Source organism: Leptonychotes weddellii, chromosome 13 (assembly GCF_054177405.1).
Source record: "Leptonychotes weddellii isolate Sample4059 chromosome 13, ASM5417740v2, whole genome shotgun sequence".
Lineage (NCBI taxonomy): Eukaryota > Metazoa > Chordata > Mammalia > Carnivora > Phocidae > Leptonychotes > Leptonychotes weddellii.
The window spans coordinates 47498004-47517629 of record NC_138381.1 but is presented as its reverse complement, the minus strand read 5'-3'; the positions used below and the strand labels follow the sequence as shown (position 1 = coordinate 47517629).

General features: G+C 36.0%; 1 protein-coding gene across 3 annotated transcripts in view; it reads right to left on the bottom strand.

Annotated features, from left to right (window-relative positions):
* NDC80 (NDC80 kinetochore complex component) overlaps positions 1 to 19626 on the bottom strand; it is a 49982-nt gene that overhangs the window by 24706 nt on the left and 5650 nt on the right. For all 3 annotated transcript variants that reach the window (XM_031033287.2, XM_006727779.3, XM_081801549.1), the window contains exons 5-11: positions 19440 to 19612; positions 18644 to 18746; positions 11459 to 11548; positions 8851 to 8944; positions 7525 to 7631; positions 6635 to 6779; positions 3029 to 3234 (exon numbers count right to left, since the gene is read on the bottom strand). In XM_031033287.2, coding sequence (XP_030889147.1) covers positions 3029 to 3234; positions 6635 to 6779; positions 7525 to 7631; positions 8851 to 8944; positions 11459 to 11548; positions 18644 to 18746; positions 19440 to 19612 — 918 coding nt within the window. The remainder of the gene's footprint in view (positions 1 to 3028; positions 3235 to 6634; positions 6780 to 7524; positions 7632 to 8850; positions 8945 to 11458; positions 11549 to 18643; positions 18747 to 19439; positions 19613 to 19626) is intronic.

Below are 19626 nucleotides of genomic sequence, written 5' to 3'. Positions count from 1 at the left end.
AATAAAGAATAGCATTTATACAGCTAATCTTAGCCAACTAAACTCAAGAGCTCACCTGGTCCAGAGATTCATAACTTCCCCATTCCCACACAGTGCTTGAGAGATAAAATATATTAATGTTTGTTGAAGGAACTCATTTCAGATTCACTGATGTAGTTTAACCATACCTCACTTTATTAATAAGGAAACCAAGGCTATGAGAGGTTAAATAACATGCTGAGTTCACACAGATATGTGATGGAAAATCCAGGGTTAAAATACAGGTTTACCAAATTCTAGGTTCAAAGACTTTTGGGATCACCACTACAGTCTACTACTTCTTCTTTTTTAAAAGATATTATGTATTTGACAGAGAGAGAGAGACACAGCGAGAGAGGGAACACAAGCAAGGAGAGTGGGAGAGGGAGAAGCAGTCTTCCCGCTGAGCAAGGAGCCCAATGTGGGGCTCAATCACAGGACCCTGAGATCATGACCTGATGCTTAATGACTGAGCCACCCAGGTGCCCCTACAGTCTACTTCTTATAAATGTCTATCTTTCTCCTTAATACACAGGGACAGAGATTACCTAGAGGGTTAGAATGAGGGAGTAAAGACAGTCAAGGCAAAGCAAAAGTATGGTGAGACAGGGATTAAAAAAAGGAGGCAATGTTTACTGCACATGAAAAATTACATATGTAGGTGTGCAAAATACAGATTTTTAAAAATACAAAATAGTTAAAACCTGACTGATTAAGAAACCATTTGTATCATGCCTATAATGTACTTTATAAGGTGACCAGGATGAAAAACCAATATTGTCTCTTTGGGCAAAAAGAGCTGCTTTGTTTGATCTACTTTTTTATTTTAACAATAGTGATAAATATAAGAAATAATGTATTAAGGAGAGTGCTGGAAGTAATATGATAAAAAATGCCATTACCTCTGGAACAAAACAGAGACTAAATTTTTCTCAGTGAGGTATAAATTTTAGTACTATACCTACCAATAAACAAACATTGTACCTGAAAATACTAGGGTAGAAAACTTCAAAATTTAATTTTGAAACTCTCTAGTTTATTTTTTCCATTAAAAAAGAGAGAGAGAGAGCCCTTTGAAAGACACGATTTATTACCTTTTCTTAAAAGAATCTTAACTTACATAACTTTTCTTAGGAATGCAATAGTGTATATAGCAGAAAAAAATCACTTTGGAACTATTTGATAGAAAAATATTATTTGGTCCCTAGACAACCTGTTAACTTATTGTTGTTTTAGAATATACTGGTGTCACATTCATGATTTATGCTAAATCATTAAGAAAAAGTTCTTGTCTACTGAGAGCTACATTAAAAGGTAAGAGTAAAGAGTGCACAGCTAGCAAGGCAGAAGTATAGAATATTTATAAGGGACTGCCAACAAAAATAAGGATAAACTTTATCTAGAAATTCATATGGCCAATATGCCCACTTTCTCAACAATGTTATCTACAAGGATAATGTGCTACCTCTAAAACTGAAATGAAGTCAAACTTTGATTCTGGTGAAGGTCACTAGTGACTGCTGTTACCAAATCTGACAGAAACTTTTAAATCCTGTTATTGTCTTTGATACTGCTAATTCCTTCCTGACTTCCTTTTTCAGCTTCTGTCCTCTTGACCTCTCTGGCTAGTCCTCAGTTACTTTTAGGCCTCTCTTAAGGGACCTTTGTCCACTTTAAGATGCTGGTGCTCCCTTCCTCCTATGCATTCTTCCTTGGTGAATTCATCTACTCTTGTGGTTTCAATCACAATACATTCTGATTTTTACTTAGTCTACAATGCAAACCCTCATATTTTATGCTGAGGTTCAGACTCACAGAACAATAGCCTATTAGAATGCCCCATGGACATAACAGGTTCAGCATACCATCTCTATTCCTGACTGGCCATTTCTCTTCTATTTTGGAGTGAGCGGTACTATTGCTTGCCCCATTGCCCAAACCAGACACTGTGAATGCACCCTTTGTCTTTCATCAAGTCTTATTCCTTCTACCTCCTAAATAGTCAGAAGTCATCCACTTCTTTGAATCTCCACTAGCATTATCTAAATTCAGCTCATAACTTCTCACCACATTACTGCCACAGATCCTTATCTGTTTTGCTCCCTTCCAATCCATTTTTCACATGACCAAAAATGAGATCTTTCTGAAATGTAGTATCTGTTTAAAAATCTTAAGGGCTTCTTGGAGCTTTCAGAATAAAGCCCAAACTTTTAAATATGAAAAGAATCTTTATTGTCTGGTCTGTGCTTTTTCTCTTGAGTCTTCTCTTTTGCTGTGCCCCTATCCTTTGCTATTAAGCTCCAGCCATATGAAAAGATTCTGATGCCAGAGTACAACACGCAATTTTCTCTTTGAGCTTTCCCATATACTTGTTTGCTGACTCCCCTACCCTTGCCAAGATAACTTACTTACACTTCCCAATTCAGTTCAGGTATTATCTCTTCAAGGAAACCTTTCTAAAAATCACCTCATACATCTTCCCACACCACAGACACGATATCTGGGTTAGGAATACTATATGCTTCCTTAATACCCTGTGCAAACATCTTTTAGAGGTCTGATCCCATGGTCTCATATCAACTAGATTGGAAGTTTCTTGAGGGGAGAGTCTGTCTTTTTATCTTTATTCTTCTAAGCTCAGCATGGGAAGTGGCACACAGCAGATGTTAAATAAATGTTTGAATAGTGACTAGGTAAATGAAGAATCGACTCATATCCTCTTCTAGAATAAAAGGCATGTGATTTATGAACATTATTTTCATGTACTTAGAGACATTTTTGCTTATTTCTTGGTTCACAGCTAAAAAGTACGGTCTACCTTAAATCTGACTGAGAGAAATTGGGGTGTTACTGAATTGACATAAAGGGATGAGTGTGTTTTAGTAAAATGTCAATGTTAAAAAGTTTTAACTCTTAGCCAATTTATTCTACCCACTCAGTTTTTCTTAACAGGGATAGACCTTTACAAATGTCAGTTCTAAGTTGCCACTCTGGAAATGGTATGACATACCGCCTCTTTGCCTCTGGCATATTTTAGCTCTTCATTCCACAACTGCTGTTGTTCAGCTTCCAGGTCCTTGGTTAGTTTATTAATGGTCTGCTGCAGTTCATTTCTTTCATGATTTATTCTCTCGATGTCTGCAACTGAGTACTTCTGGTTATCGACAATATTCTGTAGGCGAGTATTCTCCTGTTTCATTGTTTCATATTCTAGTTCTGCATTAAAGAAAACAAATTTGTTAAGTTCTTTCAATTCCTACAAAGAAATTGAGGCCATTATTTATTTATTTTTAAAACACTGTTGAACCAGATTTTAATTTTTTTAACTCAGTCTCTACACCCAGTGTAGGGCTCAAACTCACAACCCCAAGCTCAAGAGTCGTACACTCTACCAACTGAGCCAGTCAGGTGCTCCGATGCCATTATTTAAGAGACTTGATTAATAGGTCTAAATTTCCAGGTTATTTACATGTATATTTTTCTCTTCTCTTTTTGGGGGTGATTCTATTTGATCCCACTTTGGTAATAACATTCCTGAAAGATGATACAATAAAAGTTTTATGTTAGAAACTTACTTCCTTATTGGCTTGCATGATTTTCAGAAAGTGCTACATGAAAAAAATATGGCCTCACACATAATGACTAGGATTAAGAATTATTACACCTAAGAGGGATAGTCTGCCAATGATCAGTTCGAATGCTTTTAATACTCCAGCATGATTCTCTGCAATAAGTCAGAAAACCCACAAGTTTTTCACAAATATAAAAATATTTATGTTCAAATACATCACTTTATTCTTATTTCACTGACATTTTCAGTAGTTTGATCAAATATTAAGTCACTACAGCGGTTAAGTTCTTGCTCTATTTACCAAAATTTGTTTGTTTTTTTTAAAGATTTATTTGAGAGAGAGAGAGCACACGCAAGTACAGGTGGGAGGGGCAGAGGGAGAGAGAGAATCTTAAGCAGATTCCACACTGAGCACAGAGCCTGATGTGGGGCTCGATCTTGATCCCAGGACCCCAAAATTATGACCTGAGCTGAAACCAAGAGTCATACGCTTACCTGGCTGTACCACCCAGGCACCCCTCTATTTACCAAAATTTGTAAGCAAGAATGACTATATTATTTTACTAAGACAAAATGGTACTTACAAACAGCAAATGATTATACAAAGGGCAAGAAAAGTTATCAAACTTAAAATATTTGGGGTTATACAGGATGGTGTTTTCCAACCTGTTATTCGTAGCTTATAAAGAATAGGATAGTACTTTTTTTTTTTTTTAAAGATTTTATTTATTTATTTGAAGAGAGAGACACAGCGAGAGAGGGAATACAAGCAGGGGGAGTGGCAGAGGGAGAAGCAGACTTCCCGCCAAGCAGGGAGCCCGACGCGGGGCTCGATCCCAGGACCCTGGGATCATGACCTGAGCCGAAGGCAGATGCTTAATGACTGAGCCACCCAGGCGCCCCAATAGGATAGTACTTTTAAGCAGGCTGGGGTAGATGGATGAGAATATGCATGACTAAAGGGGCCAAGACAATCATTCCATGGGCTGACAGGATCGAGATCTTGGCTTTGTTATAACTCATTTGTAGCACTGTACTTGGAAAGTTCCACACTTGAGCTCAAAATAAAAATAGCTGAAGTAAAACTTTATACATTTATCACAGGAATCTGCACAAAAAATCCACAATGTACATTATTCTCTCTCTCTCTTTCTTTCTTCCTTCCTTTCTTTTCTGTCTGTCTCCATGCAGTTTTAATAGGTCTCTTTGATTCTTGGCCATGAGTGACTTTAAATAATCATGAAAGTTAAAATATTCAGAACAAAAACATCGTAGGCTATCAAATTATTATCACAAACTAAATCAATCTGGAATGGCAAATGATCGCTAAAATATATCTCTCACCTCTTTCGCTTGCAATTACTGGAAAAAAATTCTCACAAGAAAAGTAGGAAGTACGAAAATTCTCTTGATAAATACCAATGAGGAAGACAGAATATTATAAAGTATTGATTTAATTGCATTACAAATATTGCTATAATAAAAAATTAGTCTATGGTTTCTTGTCATCATGGAGAACAAACATTAGCGGCCAAGTGTAAATTATTTAAAGGCTTGGTTTAGAGAAAATCTAATATATGTAATCAGAGTTATTTGGAAAAAAATAACCTGATTTAAGCAAATACTCCATGTAATTATCTTTGACTTGATGGATGGTTAATATTACTAATACTAAGCATTAAATCAAATATCCTAGGGACTATCTACACAAATCCTATGTGGGACAGACACAGCCTGTAAAATCCTACAAGAATAAAACTGAAGCAGACAAACACCTAGAAAAATAGTACAATAGGTCCATAGAGTTATTCATTTTGCCATCCAATGGCTCTGTGATTTATGAATACTTTGCTTTCCTTCTGGCAGTAGAGAAACATCAATCCATGTGTTACAGTATTTTCAATTTTATGATTATGACTGATATGTGCTTAAGAAAAACAAGATTAGGAACACACAGGATATAAATATGTTTTCTTTAATTGGGCTTTTGCTTCCAAAGAATTGTAGTATTTCCATCTTACTTTTTTTTTTTTAAAGATTTTATTTATTTATTTGACAGAGAGAGACACAGCGAGAGACGGAACACAAGCAGGGGGAGTGGGAGAGGGAGAAGCAGGCTTCCCGCCGAGCAGGGAGCCCGATGTGGGGCTCGATCCCAGGACCCTGGGACCATGACCTGAGCCGAAGGCAGACGCTTAACGACTGAGCCACCCAGGCGCCCCTCCATCTTACTTTTCAAACAGCTTAAGCTGCCAAGTGGCTTAGAAGGTAGTGAGGGAGGATAAGACCATTGTAGCAGCCTAAAGCCAGCAGAGAATTAAGAATCTGGCTTATTAATTACAAGGTGGAATAGAATATATATTTATATTAGGCAGCATATGTTTTTAGGTTAGGTCCCTCTTAGCTTTAAAAAATCAGACACCTGAAAACATGTAGCAGGTTGAATAATGGTCACCCAAACATATGAAATCCTAATCCCTGGAATTTGTAAACATCTCCTTATTTGGAAAAGGGGTTTTTGCAGATATGATTACATTAAATATTTTGAGATGAGATTGCCCTGGATTATCTAGTGGGTCCTAAATGCCATCATAAATGTCCTTAAAAGATAGTGGCTATGAGAAATGGACACAAACAGAAGAGGAGACACACATACAGAGAAAAGGCAATGTGAAGATGAAGGTAGAAATTGGAGTGACATGGCCAAAAGCTCAGGAATACCATCAGATAAGAGAAGCTGGAAGAGACAAGGAATGAATTCTCCCCTAGAGTCTTTGGAGGAAGCTTGGCCATAATAAATTTTGGACTTCTGGCCTTTAGAACAAATTTCTATTGTTCTAATATACCAAATTTGTGGTATTTTTTTATAGCAGCCTCAGAAAACTAATACATGTAGAAGGCATTGAAAACTTGGTGGCCTGCTATAGCCATTCACCATTAAAGGAAAAACAATATGGATGACAAAGCTGTCTCTGTATGTGATTAAAACCCAGGCAGGTCCCCATTCCAGTATGAATGTCCTCTTTTAGCATTGGTTGTGCTTACCTACTCTAGAAATTTCTTCATCAAGCCCATTCAATTTCTGGTCAAGAATGGCTGAATGAGACTCCAAATTGCTCATGTATGCCTGATATTTTTGAACATCTGCTTGTAAGGAAGTTTTCAATTTTCTCAATGACTCTAGACGATTCTTTAAAAGAAAAAAAACCATATTATTCTAATTGATAACCATTCCTTTACTTGAAAATAACACAATATTAATTAAATTCATCTTAGAAAAAGGTGTATTAGCATTTCCTATCCCTTTTAGAGGAAGCCAAAGAACTAAAAGGTAACTTTGCTGTTATTACCTAATTAAGAAGATGTACTTTTCAGGAAGTCAGTCAGGATACAAAAAGTCAAGGGCCAGAATTAAAAAGCACAAACATTTAAAATCTGATATTTTACAGAACAGTCTGGGCACTTCAGTAATATAATACCCAAAATAAAATTAGGTATCTGGATATTATCATTTAGCTTTTAGAAAGCCCTTAGAATACAGTATATTACATAAACCTACTTATCACCATTCCCTTTTCACTAACTACATAACTCAGGACTTCTTGTAAATTGTGCTCCCTAGAGGTGTATAACATGGATCTTGTTCAAACGATCTTTTTGGTCTTATGTAAATAGGTAAGACTCTTTCATCATATTCTGAACACCATTAGTTCAAGACTGATAGATCACAAGGGAAAACAAAGCTCTAGAGATACCAAACATGTTTTCATGGGGAGTTCTGTCCTATGTAAAAAAATTAATTTTTAAGAAGCTTATGTTGTTATTTTATTTATTTATTTTTTAATAAAGAAACAGCTGGTATCCTTTAAGGAGATCCAAGAGTCCAAAAGAGCTAAGTATATAAGCCTATTGATGAAATAAGCATGTTTACTAACCGGTTCTTTTTCTCTTTCTTGTTCCAATCTTGCAATCTGTTCATTCAATGCTTTGTTTTTTGCTGCTAATGATTCCAGCTTGGAAGCATCAACATTAAATAAATCCTCTGGAGAGAAAACCCCAAAACTTAGTAAGATCTCAATTCTGCCTAGAAACATTTTTCCCCAGGTCTTCACCATTGCTGTTTCCTTACTTCCTTCTTGGTCTCTGTTCAAAATGCTACCAGTTAAGGATATCCTACCCTCTGAAATAGCAAACCTTTCCCTTCACTACACTTTCTACCCTCTTACTTGCTTTATTTTTCTTCATAGCACTTATCAACCTTTGATTTATAGTTGTTTATTTGATTATTTTCTGTAGTAGAGGTAACCTCACAGGGCAGGGATTTTCTATCTCTTATTCATTACTCTATCCTTTGTGCCTAAATAGTGGCTTGCCCACTGTAGATATACAATAAATACTGTGTGAGTAAATGAATTCACTAAATGCTTTTTATATTAGATCACTATGAATTTTCCTCTTTCAAAATGAAACTTCATTTACCTTGCTCCTTTTCTTATGTCGACAAGCTGAAATTGTCCTATTAGTTCAGGAAGATATGTCCAATGGGAACATAGGAGAAATGTTTTTACCTTTTGTGCCAATACTGGCAAGGTGATAGTCTCCTGTTTTGATTGATTTCATTGGAGAAACAGTTTTACACATCTTAAATTTATCTGTTTTACCCACCATTCTACCATTTTACATATAAGACTATTTCAATAAAAGAAAAAAACAATTAAATTAATTCCTCTGGAACATTTTAGAGTTAGCTAGTAAACACTGAATGTCCCTAGGTTAAAATAGAGTGGAAACATAAACAATTTCTTTCTTTGGAAATATAATAGTCCATTAACTGTCTGCCACACATTTTGAAGGGACCTTAGGTCTTTTGATTAATTGGTACTTTAATTTCTCAAACAGTAAAGCAAGAATATCATAGGAATAACATTCGCTGATTATCTTCTGTGTTCCTGGTAGTGTGTTTGATACTTTATGTACATGGCCACCTAATCTTGCAAAACTTTGTTAGACAGGTTAAGTAATCTGTTAAGGTCACGTAGCCAGGAAGAGGTTTTGCCTCAGGTCTGACTCCAAAATTGGTATTCTTTCTGCTTAACTATCACTTCTTTTCACCAAAGAAACAAGGAAGACAAAAATTAGTAGGCATCCAAACACATTTAGAGTAGCTCATATAAACACTGGGTGTGGTAAAATGAGCTACAACTCCACGAACAGAGTTTAATACATGACTAAGCAAGCACACTAGGAATGAGAACACTTACTCAACTTTGACTGCAACTCTGCATTCATCTCTTCAAAACTGTCAGCACCAGTCATGAAACTCTCATAGCATTTTATGGTGTAGTCCAAAAACAACTGATTGGGTTAAGCACATTAAAAAAAAAAAAGCTATTATTCTCTATTTAGTTTGTTTCATTTTTCTAAGTGAAAATTTAAATTTGAATTAAAAAAAGAAAAATCAGGAATACTAAGTAGTTATAAGAACTCCTATAAATGAGACACAAACCTAGGATATATCATTAATTATGCTGCACAGACTTACTCCGTCTGCTACTTCTAATGTGAATGAGGATAATAAAGAACACTTAAATTTGGATAAAGGTTAAAATTAGTAAACAGTAAAGAAACCATACCTTCAGAATTTTGAGGTCAAACAAGGAAGCTTATTAATAAATATAATTCAACATAAAATGCACATTCATCTTTATGCAATCAACCTTATGAAAAACTTAAATGAACTGATGATGATCTAAGTCCAATTAAACTGACTAAGTCTAGCTGTGAAAATCAGAATGAAGGCTATAGTTACACTGTAACTTCAGTCTAAAAAAATGGCATGGTTAGTAGAGATCTAAATAGCAGAATATTAGCATTGTTAATATTTATCCAAGAGAAAGTAACACTATATTCTGCAGTTATGAGGTGTTTCGGTCACTGAAGATGCATGCTTTCTCAGGAGGTGAGGATGGCTGATAAATAAATATCCCTCAAGACAAACCAATTCCCTTTGTGCTGATTCTCCGCCAACTAACCAACCTTTGTATTACTTGGTTGATATGGAAAGGTTACCCTGAATAGGCAGTATGAGTATTCCTGTAACTGGAAAGGTATACCACTGATGATAAAATAATACATTTCATTCTATTTTAGATCAGTCTCTTGTGAATTTGGTGACAGTGAATCAGTTTAAGCTTTGTTAATTTTGATTTTGCAGATTAAAAAACAAATTAAATTTCTGCAGTCAAATGCTCTGCTACTAACAAATTGAGTTTCTGGATCCACAAAGGTGAGGCTCATAATTTGGTAAAATTATGAGCACTTTGATAACCTTCTTTAAAATATTTTTTAATAATATTCTATACAGAGCAGCACTTTATAATTTCCAAAGTGCTGCCCTTTATATTGTCATTTGAAATAATAGCTAAAATAGCAAGAATAACTTACTGGTTTAACCTTTAGGATAAACGTCAAAAAATTTAATATTTAACAAGTGTTGTATTTGGCTACAAAATGAGGTACAGATAAATTTAGTCCAGTGCACATATTGCAACATGGGAGGAGAGTTCTCTCAAAAGTAGGATCAAAGGCTTTCTAACTGCTTCTCCAGCAGGGGACATTGCTGAAATAGTAAAAGGTATGGTTACTCTGTTTAAAAAAAAAAAAAAAAAAAGTAATGAAAAGTAGTAATAAAAAATGAGACTAAAGTTCTTTGCCACTTTTTTTTTTTTTTTTTAATGTCAAATGCTCCAAAGAGTGTAGATTAGAATTAGCACAGAAAATAGTTTTTCTTTTTAGGGACATGCATGGTGATCGATCTTTTATATGTGCTAGGGCACATTAATGTTTAACCTCAATATTATAAATCTATTCCTTGGAGTTGGTGTTTGCTCTATTTAGACACATAAATTTGCTTATGTTAGGAAATAGGGTGGGGTCAGTTACATAGTTTAGGCTCCAATAAAGTATGGCTTGGGAACCAACTTAGACCATGTTTACTTTTATCTCAATCCCTTTTGGAAGTGGTAACTCGGATCTAAGTGGTAATATGCCTAAATAAAAGGCCAAAACAAAACATAAGACCCACATGTAATATTTAAGACTCAAAGACTTATGTTGCCAGTATTGATATCTTCATTCTAAAAGGTACAGGAGAAAAGAAATGTTACATTTATATACAAAACAGTAACATGTTATGATTTAATTCCAATTTCCGTGCATTTTTTACTTACTTAACATTTTATTAGAAAAGATTTATTTTAGAGAGAGAGAGCGAGTGACTACGCAAGCATGTGGCTGCACATGTGAGAGGAGGAGCAGGGGTGAGGGAAAAAGTCTCAAGCAGAATCCAAGCTGAGCGTGGAGCCAGATGCGGGACCCGATCCCATGACCCTGAGATCATGACCTGAGTTGGACACTTAACCAACTGTGCCACCCAAGTGGCCCACTTAGTTACCATTTTAAATTTCTATGCCTACTTAATTTTAAGAAATGACAATGTGATTCCAAGAATAAATCTATTTATGTTAAAAAAAATTCAATTTTAGAAGTTTTTTGGGAAGCGAAAAGACTCCACTAAAGAGTATATTAATTTCTTTTTTTAAAAAATATTTTTATTTATTTTTGCGAGAGAGAGAGAGAGAGAGAGAGAGTGCGTGCGCGCGCGCGCACAAGTGGGGGCAGGGGCAGAGAGAGAAGCAGAGCCCCTGCTGAGCAGGGAGCCTGGGGCAGAGCTTGACCCTAGGACCCTGGGATCATGACCTGAGACAAAGGCAGACACTGAGCCACCCAGGCGCCCGACTATATTAATTTCAATAGTTACACAGTTAATAATACCAAGATAACTATAATGTTCGTGGTAATGTAAGGTACCTTATTATGCATAATTCCATCTTCAGTTTCTTCTCCCCAAGGCTGTCCATCATCAAATAAAGGTGAGCTTTCTTTCATGGCATTATGTAACTAGTAAGTACACAAGCAACATATTTAAGTTGATAAAATGTGAGAAAAACACATAGCTCTCATGTTTTGTAACATTTGTTTTAGTGTCATTTTTAGAAGCATTTACATTACTGCATGACAAAGTCTCTAGAGAGGTCATTTTATTGAGCATTAAAATGTAATCCTTCTAATATTTTAGTAACTAAATCCATTAGAATTAAAAAAGGATGGATTCCATATTTAGTTCTATTAAATATGCTGATCTTTATGCTACTATTAATTCATTAAGAGCATATACACACATTTTAATGCAACTCTGAGAATCTAAAAAAAAAAATTGCCACAAAAGGTGAACCAAAAAGGATTATTTCTTTTCTATGAACTCAAGTTTGGTGCTTAAATGTTATCCACAGACTGCTTCAGTATGTATAAATATGAACTTCAGATTCGTTACAATATGAAATACTCAGAAACAGAATTGTTTAAGCTTGAAAGTGATAAGATAATACATTACAGCAAAACAGTCAGATGTTTATAAAGGAAAATTGCTAAAGGTTTTTAAGGCAAATAAATTCCATTTTGGAACACCTGTTTTTATAAATTGTTTTTTTTTTTTTTTTCTTTAATGAGATAGAGAGCATGAGAGGCGGGAGGGTCAGAGAGAGAGGCAGACTCCCTGCTGAGCAGGGAGCCCGACGTGAGCCCGATGTGGGACTCGATCCCGGGACTCCAGGATCATGACCTGAGCCGAAGGCAGTTGCTCAACCAACTGAGCCACCCAGACGCCCTTATAAATTGTTTTAAAAATACCACCTTCCAAACATGAAAAAATAACTAGAAAGTGTAAATGAAACTGATATGAAATGTAAAGATGTAAATGTGTATCTAGTATAATGCACACTAAGCTTCTAAGAAAAGCACCATGCACTAGGAATGAAAAGGAGAATGCAGTTTCTGCTAAAAATATTTCATTAATTTTTCTTATCCTAGGACTTACATATCAGACTCCTACGTTCTTAGCCCAGAGTTGCTTGCCATATCTACTTCTTTCCTATTCCAAAGATACTCATATAAGACTCATATAAGAGTTGAAAAGAGCTTGGCTGGGGCTTTGATCATCTGCAGAGCCAAGTCAGCAACCCCATCTGGCTGGAGTCTGGTGCACAGGTTTGCCTGATTAGCTTCCCGAGAAGAATCTTGCCAGTCTTGGGGTCTGTTCTGTCTCTTTCCTCCATTCTGGGGAATCTAATCCATAGCCCTGCCCACTGCTGAATATAGCCTCCAACCCTGCTAATCAGGAAACCTTACTAGAGCTCATGGGAATCTCAATAGCCCACCCTCTAGCCCCAGGTACAGCAGCAATTGAGTGGAGAACCTGCTCAGTGGCTCTGCTTCTGCAGACCCAAGACAGTAGCCCTGTTATCTGGGGAGTTAAGCATGCAATTCTCTCTGATTTGATTCCCAAAAAGCCTTGCTGGTCATGAGGCTTGGTCTGAAGCTCCAGGGGGACAGGGAAGATAATTTATGGTGCTGTCCAAAGCTGAATACAGTCTCCAGGCCCACCTGACCAGAAAAACCTAACCAGAGCACCTGGGTATATGTGTAACCTACCTGACAACTCTGATTAGAGTGGCATTGGAGTGGAGAATCTGGCTGGTGGCCCTATCATCTGCAGGGCTAGGATGGTGGCCTGTTAGGCCAGGGAATTTGGAGTTCTGCTTAATTTGAACCCCAAACAAGAGCCTTTCTAATCTTGAAGCATGTATGAGGGCCCCCTCCCAGGTGTGGAAACTAAATTGCAGTTTTGCCTGCTGCTTTTTACAGCCTTCAGCCTGCCTGACCAGGAAACCTAACCAGAGCATATGCGATGCTGTGTAGCCCATCCTACAGCCCTACTTACAGTGACACTTGGAGAGCACAGCTCATGGCCTTCCTTGTATGTAGAGCAAAACCAGTGGTGGCTCCTTCTATTCAGGGAATTCAGCACATACTCATACCATTGGTTTGGGACTCTAAACAAGCCATGCAGGCTTTGGGGCTGTTCTGTTGCACCATGAGGGCAGGGAAGCTAATTTACAGCACTGCCTATTGCTGAGTATGGTACTCAGTCCCAACTATCCAGGAAATCGTGGCGCCTAACCTATAGTCTCATTTGGGCAGGGAACCGTTCTCAGACAGTAGCACTTCCCCCTCTCCCCTAACCTCACAGCTTGGGCAGTGACCTTTCCCAAAACTAAACCCTGATATAAGCCCCACCTGCCCAAGTACGTTACCAGCTGATACATCTAAACCCCCATCTGAGCTGACTGGTAAAGAACTGTCTCTACCAAAGAGAACCTGTCAAATGTGGAAGAAGAGACCACTTACTCAAATGTGCAGGTACCATCATAAGGAATCAGGATCATGAAAAATAAGGTAAACATGATTCTACTAAAGGAAACTAATAAAGCTCCAATAACTAACCCTACAGAAATGGAGAGCTATGAACTAATTCAGAATAATCCTCTCAAAGATGTTTAGTAAACTATAAGAACACACTAAACAAAATTAGAAAACAATGTATGAACAAAACAAGAAATTCAACAAAGAGAAATTAAAAAAAAAAAGAATCAAACAAATGAGAGCTGAAAAAAAAAGACTGATCTAAAGAATTAAACAGAGAGCTTCCAAAGCAAAGTCAACCATGCAGAAAAAGCAGTCAGTGGGCTAGAGGACAGGACATTTGAAATTATCCAGTCACAGAAACAGAAAAAAAGAATGAAAAAGAGTGAAGAAAGCCTATGGGACTTATGGATCATCATCAAATGATACAGTATCTCCATTATGGGAATCTCAAAAGGAGAAGAGAAAGAGAAAGACACAGAAAGTATAAAGCAATAAGAGACTTAAAGCAATGAGATGAAAGTATAAAGTATAAAAAGAAAGTATAAAGCAATAAGAGACTTAAAGCAATAAGTCCCAAATGTAGGAAGAAAAATGGACATCCAGATCCACGAAGCCCACAGGACCCCAAACAGGGCTATGTTGAGACATATTAAAATTAAATTGTCAAAAATCAAGACAAAGAATTTTGAAAGCAGCAAGAGAGAAGGGAGAAGTTACATACAAGAAAACCCCCATAAGACTATTCGTGGAATTCTCAATAGAAACTTTTTAGGCCAGGAGAGAAAGGGATGGCATATTTAAAATACTGAAAGGAAAAAACCATCAACCCAAAATACTGTATCTGGCAAAACTGCCCTTCAGAAATGAAGGAGAGATATAGACTTTCCAAAATAAACGCTGAGGGAGTTCACCACCACAAGACCTGCCTTACAAGGAAAGTTACAGGGAGTTATTTGAGTGGAAGCAAAAGGTGCTAATTAACATTGTAAAAACATATGAAGGTAATGTAAAACTCACTGGTAACAATAAACATACAAAGTCTGCTTTTCTAATACGGTGGTGTGTAATTCACTTATGACTCTAGCTTAATAGTTAAAAAATAAATGTATTAAAAAGAACTATAACTGCAATAACCTGTTATTGGAAACACAATATAAAAAAGTATGTAAACTGTAACATCAATAAACTGTTATTGGAAACACAATATAAAAAAGTATGTAAACTGTAACATCAATAACCTAAAATGTAAAAGGGAGAAGTGAAAGTGTAAAATTTATGAATGTTATTGAAGCTATCAGTTTAAAATAGGATGTTATAGCTGTTATTTTTGTTTTTTAAATTAGGCTCTACACCCAACATGGAGCCCAATGTGGGGTTTGAACTCATGACCCTGAGATCAAGACTTGAGCGGAGATCAAGAGTTGGACGCTTAACCGACTGAACTATCCAGGCACCCTGAATGTTATAGTTTTAAAGATATTTTATGTAAGTCTTATGATAACTACAAGGGAAAAACATGAAATAGATACATAAAAATGATATCAAAGTATGCTGATACCAAATATCATCAAATTTCAAAAGAAGATAGTAGAATAAGAACCAAGCAGAACAACAGATCTACAAAATGGTCTGAAAACTATGAACAAATGGCAGTAAGTCCTTATCCATGGATAATTAAGTGTAAATGGATTAAACTTTCCAAAGACACAGAATGACTGAATGGACAAAAACAAGATCCAAAAATAGGCTGCCTACAAGAGACTCACATTAGTTTTAGAGATCCAGACTGAGAGTGAAGGGATGAAAAAGATATACCAGGCAAAATAAGACTTTGAATGAAAAGTGGTAGAGGGATATGGAGGGCTCAGTTGTTAAGCCTCTGACTTCGGCTCAGGTCATGATCCCAGGGTCCTGGGATCGAGTCCCGCATCGGGCTCCCTGCTCAGCAGGGAGCCTGCTTCTCCCTCTCTCTCTCACTTGCTTGTGCTCTCTCTCTCTATCTAATAAATAAATAAAATCTTAAAAAAAAAACAAAAATTGAAAAGTGGTAGAAAGAGACGACAAAGGTCATTATATAATGATAAAAGGGTCAATCCATCAAGAAGATAAAACATTTATAAATATTTATACAACCAACATGGGAGCACCTAAATATATAAAGCAAATACTAAAAGAACTAAAAGAAATAACAGCAGGGGCGCCTGGGTGGCTCAGTCGTTAAGTGTCTGCCTTCAGCTCAGGTCATGATCCAGGGTCCTGGGATCGAGCCCCACATTGGGCTCCCTGCTCCGCGGGAGGCCTGCTTCTCCCTTTCCCACTCCCCCTGCTTGTGTTCCCTCTCTCGCTGTGTCTCTCTCTGTCAAATAAATAAAATCTTTAAAAGGAAAAATAAAGAAAAAAAAAAAGAAATAACAGTAATACAATAATAGTTGGAAGACTTTAATACCACACTCTTAACAATGGGGAGATCATCCAGAGAATAAATAAATAGCAATTTGAACAACACTACAGACCAAATGGACTCAACAGACATATACAAAACATATCCAACAATAGCAAAATATACATTCTTCTCATGAGTACAAGGAAAATTTTCTAGGAGAGATCATATGTTAAGTCATACAACAAGTCTTAGTATGATTCAAGAAGAAGTCATACCAAGTATCTTCTCTAACCAAAATGGTATGAAAGTAGAAATCAACAATAGGAGGAAAAGTGGAAAAGTCATGGGAACATGGAAGTTAAACATCACTCTCATGAACAACCAATGTAACAAATCAGAAATTGAAGGGGAAATAAAAAAGTATCTTGAGACAAATGAAAATGGAAATACAACATATCAAACTTATGGGATGTAGCAAAAGCAGCTTAAAGAGGGAAGTTTGTAGCTATAAATGCATACATCAAGGAAACAGAAAGATCCTAAATAAGAACCTAAATTTACACCTCAAGAAACTAGAAAGAGAAGACCAAAGTAAGTCCAAAGTTAGCAGAACGAAGGAAACAATAAAGATTATTTAAATACAAAGAAGTAATAAAAATAGGTAAAAAAGTGGAAGAATTTTTTTTTTTTTTTTAACATCAGAGACTAAAGGAGGCCATCCTAAATCTGGCTAAATTTTTAGGATTCTGTTAAGTGGGAAAGATAATTAGAACAAGAAACTTATGATGTCTCATTGATTCTTACAATCTCTCATTGATTCTTATAGTGTTCAGTTCTACCACCTCAAGCAAACCAAGATAGCAAAGAGGAAATTTCAACCTATATAATAGACTTGGAGGCATCTCAAGAGGTCCCTCCCCAACAGAAGCCAAAGCAGGTACTCCATGAGCTCCTGCATCACTGTGGAAATGCTGTCTCCTAACCACAAAAGAATGACATAAGTTGTTTAGTGAAACAAGGGTAAAGTGTTCTATTGACAATAGGAGTATTTGGTGGTGGGAAAAGAGAGGTAGTTACCCAATGTCGATGGATATCGCTGAGGAGAGACAAACTGAATGCACAGATGTTATACATTAAGTTCAGTAAAATGGTATTGGATTTCTACTCTTATCTTGACAATGGTGGTGCTGAAAGTACTGGGATGTCTTCTGGGTCAAAAATCTATCCACCTAGTGCCTGCCTATATTTTGTTAAGGGACTGTCGATGGACAAGAGAATGTCAGGACAGTATTAGTTTTAAGGATTCCAGCACTAAGGACAGGAACTCGGAAACTATAAGAGACTGAATTAGACTAGATAAAGATCTGTATTTCTCAACAGTCAAAATACAGCACATAAATCAAAAGGGAAAAAATATTTGTACCATATCCATACGAGCTAATTACCCCAGTTTGACTCTTTGGTGCTCCTACAAATCAATAAGAAAATAGAAAAATGGCAAAAGACACAAATAGGCAGTTGTAATAAGTGTGAAATATGTTCAAGTTGAGAAAAAGATTGCAAATATGAAAAAAAGTTTTCACTTGTTCATTTAAAATATTGATAAACTTAATATATAAGCAGTTTAATTTATAAAGATTAAAATATACATAAAATAGGACCAAAAAAACCCACAAGAAATATCAATGACAAACCATACAAAAAGACAATTGCTTTAATAATATATATATTAAACAAGCTATTTTTCACCTTTCAAATGGTAAAGATTTTAAAACGATGTTTTCGGAAAATGCATATGCTCATACATTGCTGAGGAGCTTTTAACTGGTGCAAGTTTTCTGAAGGGAAATTTGTCAATATATATATCAAAAGTTAAAAAGAAAAACCCACATAATTTGTGCAGCAAAAAAGGCACCTTTAAAACTATAGTCCAAGGAAATGTTTTAAATTGTTGTCTCTGAGTTGTGGGATTATGGGTATATCACTTTCTGTGTATTTCTGTATTTTCCAAAACTTTTTGCAATGCATATGGATTTTAATTAAAAAAGGGAAAAAAACCAAAGTAATGTTATGTATATAATGGGGGAAATAATTTCCTACTTTTTTTTTTAAAGCTTTAAAACCTCGCAAAAACAAATAATTTCCTTGCCAATGTGGTAATTCCTCTCACCTCTAGAAGCATTTGTTAATAGTCTGAAGAATTTAAAATCAAATGTGCTTTGAAAAATGAAAACAGATGTAGACTTTAAGATAACTGGCAAAAGACAGACTGAGAGAGAAATAACACTATCTCAAGGAAAAAAAAAAATCTTTCCTACATATACATTTTAAAATGAAAAATCAAATACCTTGATGCAGTCTATGAGCCAAACCAAGGCTGCCACAATATGTGGCCATGTATGAGGGGCCCCCACTGTATACATGGAGCTTTTGGATAATGCAAAAGGATACCTATGAAAAGTTAGGAAAAAAAATAGAAGCCAACAATGTTAATTTTGTGAAAATAAGGCTAAATTAGGCAAGTTACATTAGAAAAATTCCACATATATACCAACAGTCTTGACTTGTTTAGAAGTAAGATATTTATTAAGATTTTGTTCTTGGTCATCTTACTCTGAAATGATTTTGTGTATTTTTTGGTTTCTTCTCTTTGTACGTATATCCCTAACACTGCAGAACTTGATTTACAACCAGTATGTTGGACTCCTCTCCTAAAAAATTGTTTGTTCCCTCAAATTCAATGTACTCCAAATAAGCCACATGTGTATACTCTTCATTCTCAAATCCATTCCTTCCCGTGTTTACTCTACACAGCCATTCTTGACTTCATCCCACCCCATTTTCTCCAGGCCTCCAATCCTGTCTTTTTTGCTTCTATAAAATCTGTGGTATCCAGCCCATCCTAGCTATTCCTCGTCACTTCAGTATTTGGAAAGCCTTATGAACTATCTTCTACAGTTCAGGAATAACCTCCAAACAGTGGTTTTTCTTGTCTTTTAAATTTATCCTAAGATATACTGCCCACAGTGACCATCTTAAAATATATGATTTCTCTCACTCAGAATCTTTACAAATCAATTGAGCCTGCTTCTTCTCTGTGTTCCTACAATCTCTTAAGGCTAATAAGAAATATAACATACAAACCCAAGATCTTTAAAGATTCTTGGAACCTCTTCTTCAAACTTTGTGTCAGGAAGTTCATACGAAGGGCACAGGAAGCCATAAAGAAAAGTGAAGATCTTTAGGAAGTCTTTAACAGAAGGAGCTTGTAGAGATTTCATGGATACACTATATGCATAACCATTTTCTGTAAGAAACTACAATAATTTTT